This window comes from Triticum dicoccoides, chromosome 1A (assembly GCF_002162155.2).
Source record: "Triticum dicoccoides isolate Atlit2015 ecotype Zavitan chromosome 1A, WEW_v2.0, whole genome shotgun sequence".
NCBI lineage: Eukaryota > Viridiplantae > Streptophyta > Magnoliopsida > Poales > Poaceae > Triticum > Triticum dicoccoides.
In genome coordinates, this window is record NC_041380.1 from 505,089,652 (window position 1) to 505,096,764 (window position 7,113).

A 7,113-nucleotide genomic window follows, 5' to 3' on the forward strand; every position below is an offset into this window, starting at 1 on the left:
ACTTCAAAAAAAAAAGAGAAGATGATGAAGAAAATTCACCATCATGCATTGTTGGTTGAAGTTGAATGAACCCAAATAAAAAATTATACATTGCTATCATCGCCCAAGACACCGAGGAAGAAACCAATGACCGAACCGATCCAACAAATCAATCACTCAAGAAGGTTAGAAGAGGAATCCGAAAAAAGGAAATGGAAGAGAAAGTGAAACAAGAAGGTACAGCTAAGATGACGAAGGAGAATGAATACCTCTCAAGGACTTTGACATCAAAGAGGGGAAAAATTAAAGGAGACGAGGTTTGACTTGTTGATAAAAAAAGCTCAAGCTCGAAGATAAGAGGGTCATGATCGAGGAGAAAAAGACGATGCTCGAATGATGCCACTTCGAAGGACGCAAAGAGGCTTAAGGGCGGAGTTGGATGATGCTTAAGGGCGGAGTTGGATGATGACGCAAGAATGATTGTGCAAACCGTCCATTTCAAGATGCTGAAGTAGTGAAGTAGCAGAAGGATGAGCCAAGAGCAACTCTAGCAGATCCCGTATCCGGCGCAAACCCGCATAATTCCGGCGATTATACGTGCTCGGTCCATTTTTCTGGCCAGACCAGAGCCCGTATCGGTGTTCGGCCCGTAAATATTATTTTTTGCCGCAGCCCGCAAACGTGACCCCCGAGCCACTATAACTGGGGGTTTTCGGAGCAGATGCGGGGCGAAACCCTATCCCCCCGCAGCCGCGTTTCCCTCCAATTCCCCACCGCGCCGCTCGATTTCTCGCTGTCGGCGAGCCTTGAACCACCATGGCCGACTCGGGGGATAAGGCGGAGCGCCGCCGCCGCGCCAGATCTGACGCCACGCGCAAGCGGGGGGCGCGTCGGTGGCTCAACCACGATGCCCGGCCGTCGCCGGCATTCAACCGCCGTGCCTCCTTCGGCAACTGATCCGCGGGAAGCTTATCCGGCCACGGTTCCGCGGGAAGCTTATCCGGCCACGGTTCCGCGGGATGCTCATCCGCGGGCGCATCGAGCTCGCGGCTCGTTCCGGTGAAGAGGGAGCCGGAGGAGGCCGTGCCCGATGCGCCGCCGCGTCGAGGCATCATCGGACCCGAGGACTACCTCCCACCAGGGCAGGAGGAGCTCCTCGAGCACGTCGTCCTCGAGCGGTCGGCGAGGGATCAATAGGAAACGGAAGAGCGCATCCGACTCGAGCTCGAGGACGAGCGGCTCTTCCTTGAGACGGGCCTCACGGCATCGCATGCGCACGCATCGAAGGAGACTGACCTGCGCGTGATGAAGGCGGAGCAGACGAAGCTCACCCGCGGGCGCATCGAGCTCGCGGCTCGTTCCGGTGAAGAGGGAGCCGGAGGAGGCCGTGCTCGATGCGCCGCCGCGTCGAGGCATCATCGGACCCGAGGACTACCTCCCACCAGGGCAGGAGGAGCTCCTCGAGCACGTCGTCCTCGAGCGGTCGGCGAGGGATCAACAGGAAACGGAAGAGCGCATCCGACGCGAGCTCGAGGACGAGCGGTTCGTCCTCGAGACGGGCCTCACGGCATCGCATGCGCACGCATCGAAGGAGACTGACCTGCGCGTGATGAAGGCGGAGCAGACGAAGCTCTATCCGACTGATCGTCGTCGGTGGGCAGCTACCGCAGAAGCTCCGATGAGCTCAATTTTGTTGTAGTGGTGCAGTAGCGTAGGTCATGTCTAGCATATCTAACATTTATGCATGTATGTGGCATGTACAAACTTATTATGCGAAGAAGAACCATCTATGCGAGCGAGCTGCTGCTTAAATTACGAAACAACATTTTTTAAAAATTAGAAGTTTGTTTGCGGTTTCTAGTCTGTCATTGCAAATTTCGGCCTACATAACCACCCCGTGCGACAAACACGGTTTACATGTCGGCAAAATACGGGATCTAGACAAACACGATTTTCATGTCGGCAAAATACTACTAGAATTGCTCTAAAAAGGGCAGAGCAAGAGACGGCGAGTGTCGGATTGCACAAACAGCTGGACTGATAGACATGTTTCAGCGTTGGAGATGCCAAAACCAATTAGCAAAAATATATTTGCACCAGCCGGGAATCGAACCCGGGTCTGTACCGTGGCAGGGTACTATTCTACCACTAGACCACTAGTGCTCCACGTAACAAATGGTATTTGTCAGATTTCATTCCATTTCATTCCTTTCCACAGCAGTGAAAATGGATTGCACTCACAAAGATCTGTGGTGCAACAGTACCCAGCTGAGAGCATCTCCAACAGGTGCTGCAAAAGACGCGCCCGCGCGGTAAAATTTGGGTTTAGCGCGCGCCGGCTGGTTCCCCGCACTCCAGCGGTGGGGGGAAGTTACCGCCGCGGGGGAAGCGTTTGCGCACGCGCGGGAGAAAGCGGCACGCGGCGCGGTAGATTTGGTGTGCCGCTTCGCGCGCGCCTATAAAATGCCGCGCTCACCACGCGCACAAACACAACCACGCGCCCTCCCTTCGCAACCTCGCCGCTTCGCCGCGCCACCATCGCGCCACCATGCCGCCGCGCCACCGGGGTTCGTCGGGCTACCGCCGCGTCCGCGAGCGCCCCAACGGCTGGTACTCCGCCGAGATCCGGTCCGGCGACGTCCGGCTCGGCCTCGGGGTTCCGGAGCACGTACGACGCGGCAGCGTGGCGGTTGGATAGGCCCCGGACGTAGATGAACTTCTGGGACGTCTTCACGCGCGAGCAGGTGCAGCGCGTCGCCCCTCCGCCGCGTCTCATCACCGACATGGACCGTGCCGACCACGCTCGGCGCTGCCGCCGCCTCCTCATCGCCGAGGAGGACGAGCGAGCCATGGCGGAGTGGCGCCGTCGCCACCCGAAGGACGTCGCCGACGAGCGTGCCTATTGGGCGGAGAGGACGGCAAGGCGCCGCGCGGAACGGGCGGACCGGCGTCGGCGGAAGGCATTGGCGAATGCGCAGTGCGACATTGTTTCAGCAGGTGGGAGGTCGATCTTCACGTCAGACGATGAACGTTGGGACGACATTTGGCTCGATACCTCGGACAACACCGACGAGGATGATGATGGTGATGATGGTGGTAGCGATTTGGAGTAGTTTCTATCTAGTATGCCGTAGTAGTTTCTATCTAGTTGCACCATAGTTCTATCTATTTATGTTTTCGAACTATCTATCGTTGCACCGATGTAAAATACCTTTGTACTCCCTCCGTTCCATAATGTAGCGCATATAGATTTTCTACAAAGTCAAACTTTATAAACTTTGACCAAGTTTATAGAGAAAACTATTTGTATCTACAATACCAAATGTATATAATATGAAAGTATGTGTTGTGATGTATCTAAGCACACGTATTTGGTATTCTAGATGTATATGATTTTCTCTACAAACTTGGTCAAAGTTTATAAAGTTTGACTTTTAGAAAAATCTATATGCGCTACATTGTGGAACGGAGGGAGTATCGTTTTTTTATCTATGCAATTTATCTTTATTTTTTATCTATGCAATTTATCTTTATTTTTATGCTTCTGAAAATATTATCGCGCGCGCTGCATTTTAGCGCGGCTGCTGGAGCCAGCGCTGCACGCCGTGCCAAATCAGGCGATGCGCGCGCGGCAAATCTGTTTTTTACGCGCGGCGCGTGCGTCGCCTGTTGGAAATGCTCTGATAAGAAGTCACTTCATTTATTGGATCAAAATTACAAAGGCTGCTCGTTGCCATGCGTATACAGGCACGCTACAGAACAGACCACACACGATTGGCAAAAAGAAGTAACAAGCAGGTCAGACACACACACGCAGAGCCAGGCGTCAAAATCCACCGTACTCCTTAGAAGACGGCCGTGATCTCGGCCTCCCCGAGCACGTGCCCCTCGATGGCCTCCATGACCTTAAGAGGCAGCAGCAGCAGTCGGGGAGGGCCGTGCTCGTGACCTTCTACGTGGCGAGGCCAAGGAGGAAAGACGGCGGCGGGCTCGTCGCGGCATGTTCACCACCACCACCACCACGATGTTCACCATCACCACCACCACCACCTTCATCACGGAAGCGACGAGGCGCGACGGCGGGGTTCGGAGAACCGCAGGTCCTACGACCGCCGGGCCGAGCTGCTGGAGTACTCGCGGCAGATGAGGGCCTCGGCTGCCGCGGCGACGGCGAGGCCGGTGCGCCCGGAGGAGCCCCTCCCCCCACGTCGCGACGTCGAAGCGGTGAGTGCGTGCGTCCGGTACGGCGTCCATCTTTGTCGGCTCACACATGCTGCAGGGCGCGCCCCTGACCTGTCATCTCTAGTCGCAGGCCGGCGCGGGGCGTTACCCGGCCCACCCGCCGCCGTCGGCCGATCCCCGTTTTATTTACATAGCCGGACTGATCGAGTCCCTGTCGGGCGGTGCGGTGCGTCTTGCCGGCCACCCGCCCGCGGCGGGCGACGACCGTACGCTGGTGGAACGACGACGGCTGGAGCGCGCGGAGAGCGAGCAGCAGGTGAGGGGGCGGGTGGCCGATGACCGCAGGCTGGTGGAACGACGGCGGCTGGAGCGCGCGGAGAGCCAGCAGCAGGTGAGGCAGAGGTGCCTGGGGATGGGAGGCGACTGGAGCTGGAAGAGGGTGCTCCGGCTCGTGCTGCCCTGCCAGAGCAGCACCGGCCGGCCGTCTACGAGGTCAAGGACAAGAGGCGGAGATGACGACGACGGCAAGGAGGATGGCAAGGCGGCCCGGGCGTGTCCGGCTGCAGTACAGCTGGTCAGCAAGTTGAAGGTATATACCTACGTAGCCTGTTGTTCTTCGTGAACTGCACTGCATGTGTGTTTTCAGTCAGCAAGATGCATTGCTGTCTACTGTCGGAGGGCGGAGGCGGCGACGAGGGGTTGCTGAAGGATTTTTTTTCAAAATTGTGATGTTTTTTATAGCAAATTCGGAATCTATACATTCCCACACATTAAAATCAAAACTAGCATCCCGTCGGCCTCCAGTTGGCCGAAGAGGGGCTCTTCAGCCTACAGTTGATCGAAGTGGGCTCTTCAGCCTCCCGTTGGCCGAAGAGTGCCCCAACTGTGCCGAAAAAGACTCTTTGGTCTGTCATAGGCCGAAGAGCATTCTTTGGTTAACCGTAGGCCGAAGAGTCCTTTGGCCCCGATTTTTCGCGTTAACGGGAGGCCGAAACTGCATGGCTGCGCTCTTCTGCCTATGCTAGGCCTTGGGCCCCAAAGAGTACTCTTCGGCCTACGGTTGATCAAAGAGTACTCTTCGGCCTACGGTTGATCAAAGAGTCCTTTTCGGCCTACGGTTGATCAAAGAGTCCTTTTCGGCCCAGACGGAGTGCTAGTCCTTTTCGGCCCAGACGGAGTGCTAGTTTTGATTTTCTTGCGTAAGTTACACACGTATAGATTCTGAATTTGCTATAAAAATCATCACAATTTTGAGAAAAAATCTTGCTGAAGAAGCTCTTCTCGACGTTCCAACGGCAACTGTCGCGGCGGGGCCGCTGAAACCATCAGGAGTGGAGCACATGCAGAGTCAGAAACCGGTGGCCTGCTGAAGAACCAAATGGCCTCATCGTGTTGTGGTGACAGAAAACGATTTCTGTATTCGAGGTGGTAGCAGGTCAGGGCCTGTAGAATTTTGCCGAGGTTTGATTTTGATCCAACGCAAGCTCATCTGCGGAGGCAAGGACGCAACGAGTTCAAAAGATCTTGATTCTTGCTTTTGGACCAAACCACGTCTAGTTTTGGCATTCAACAAAGCAAAAAAAAGATTTGCACCAGCCGGGAATCGAACCCGGGTCTGTACCGTGGCAGGGTACTATTCTACCACTAGACCACTGGTGCTTCATGTCACTAATGGTATTTGCCAATTTCCATTCCTTCCCACCGCAGTTATTAAAACGGATTGCAATCACAAAGATCTTTAGTGCAACAGTACCCAGCTCATAAGAGGTTACTTCACTTATTGGATCAAAATTACAAAGGCTGGTCGTTGCCATGCGTATACAAGCACGCTACAGAACAGACCACACACGATTGGCAAGGAGAAGTAACAAGGTCAGACACACAGAGCCGAGTGCCAAAATCCACAGAGCTCCTTAGAACACAGCCGTGATCTCGGCCTCCCCCAGCACGTGCCCCTCGATGGCCTCCATGACCTTGTCCACTGTCACCTGCAAAATCCAGCACCACGAATCAGTACTCGCTCACACGTTAAAAAGCTCAGAGCAGAGTCTCTACGACTGAAGTTTGTAGGTGCACTTGCCTTGTTGCCGAGGCTGAGCAGGTCGTCGAGCGCGTAGAGACGGAACTGGATGCGGTGGCCGTGGGAGTCGGGGACGGGGCCGCGCCACCCGGGCTGCTTCCAGTCGTTGACCCCCTCCTGGACGCCGCCGTCGCCCCCGCCGGCGTTGGCGTTGCCCCCGGCGCCGGAGAAGCCCTCGGGCAGGCCCTTCTCCTCGGGCGAGATGTTGACGACCACCCAGTGCGTCCAGGGCACCCGCTCGTCCGCGTCCACGTCCTGCACCACCACCGCCAGCGACCGCGTGCCGTCGGGCACCCCGTACCACTCCAGCGGCGGCGAGATGTCCTTCTTCGCGCCCTGCCCCTCCAGCGTGTACTGCCGCGGCAGCCGCCCCTCGTGCGCCGACACCGGCGGGCACACCAGCCTCAGGCTCTCCTGCGCCATCTCGCTTCTCGCCGGCCGGCCCCTCTGCCCGCCTCTCTCTTCTCCTCCCCCCCGGCTGCTGCTGATGCTCGTGCGATGAGTTTGCTGGATTGTTCTGGTTGCTGTGAGGCTGTGTGTGAGTGAGTGACCATGCGCTTGACGTGGTCGGGTTTATAACGGGGAGGGTGGCACGCGGCGGGGGGATTCCGCGGGACGCGTGGCCGGCGGTGCGGGGTACGTGTAGGTGTAGTCGGCTGGAGGCGTGGCGTGGGTTCCTGGAGGGTCGGCGTCGTCGGGGACCCCGCGATGAGAAGAAAATCTGGGAGACTGCAGATTTGCGATAGTGTTTTTGAAACGAGGATCAGATTTGCGATAGTTAATCCGTCGTGCTCGCTTCCTGCTTTGGCCAGGTGTCCCGTGCCGTGCCCGTCTCTTTTGGGCACGAGGAAGGCCATGGAAGATTTGCTTTC

The 7,113-nt window shown here is 56.6% G+C and overlaps 1 protein-coding gene and 2 non-coding genes across 3 annotated transcripts; all 3 read right to left on the reverse strand.

The window, feature by feature from the left end:
- Window positions 1–2,071: 2,071 nt before the first annotated feature.
- TRNAG-GCC lies at window positions 2,072–2,142 on the reverse strand. Its single transcript has one exon. It is a non-coding gene; the product is annotated as a tRNA-Gly (tRNA).
- A 3,607-nt stretch (window positions 2,143–5,749) lies between these two features.
- Window positions 5,750–5,820, reverse strand: TRNAG-GCC. Its single transcript has one exon. It is a non-coding gene; the product is annotated as a tRNA-Gly (tRNA).
- A 98-nt stretch (window positions 5,821–5,918) lies between these two features.
- On the reverse strand, window positions 5,919–6,802 carry LOC119283501 (UPF0098 protein CPn_0877/CP_0992/CPj0877/CpB0906-like). Its single transcript, XM_037563023.1, has 2 exons — window positions 6,242–6,802; window positions 5,919–6,149 (listed from the first exon to the last, which is right to left on the reverse strand). Exons 1-2 carry the CDS (start codon window positions 6,662–6,664, stop codon window positions 6,075–6,077), a joined length of 498 nt encoding a protein of 165 aa, XP_037418920.1. The 5' UTR covers window positions 6,665–6,802; the 3' UTR covers window positions 5,919–6,074.
- Between the last annotated feature and the right edge of the window lie 311 nt (window positions 6,803–7,113).

What these genes read in the sequence shown, in the direction of transcription:
- LOC119283501 (XM_037563023.1), bottom strand. Translation starts at nt 6,664, where the DNA reads ATGGCGCAGGAGAGCCTGAGGCTGGTGTGCCCGCCGGTGTCGGCGCAC. An exon ending in TGCTCAGCCTCGGCAACAAG is followed by an intron (nt 6,150 to 6,241) that starts GCAAGTGCACCT and finishes TGGATTTTGCAG; the next exon opens with GTGACAGTGGACAAGGTCAT.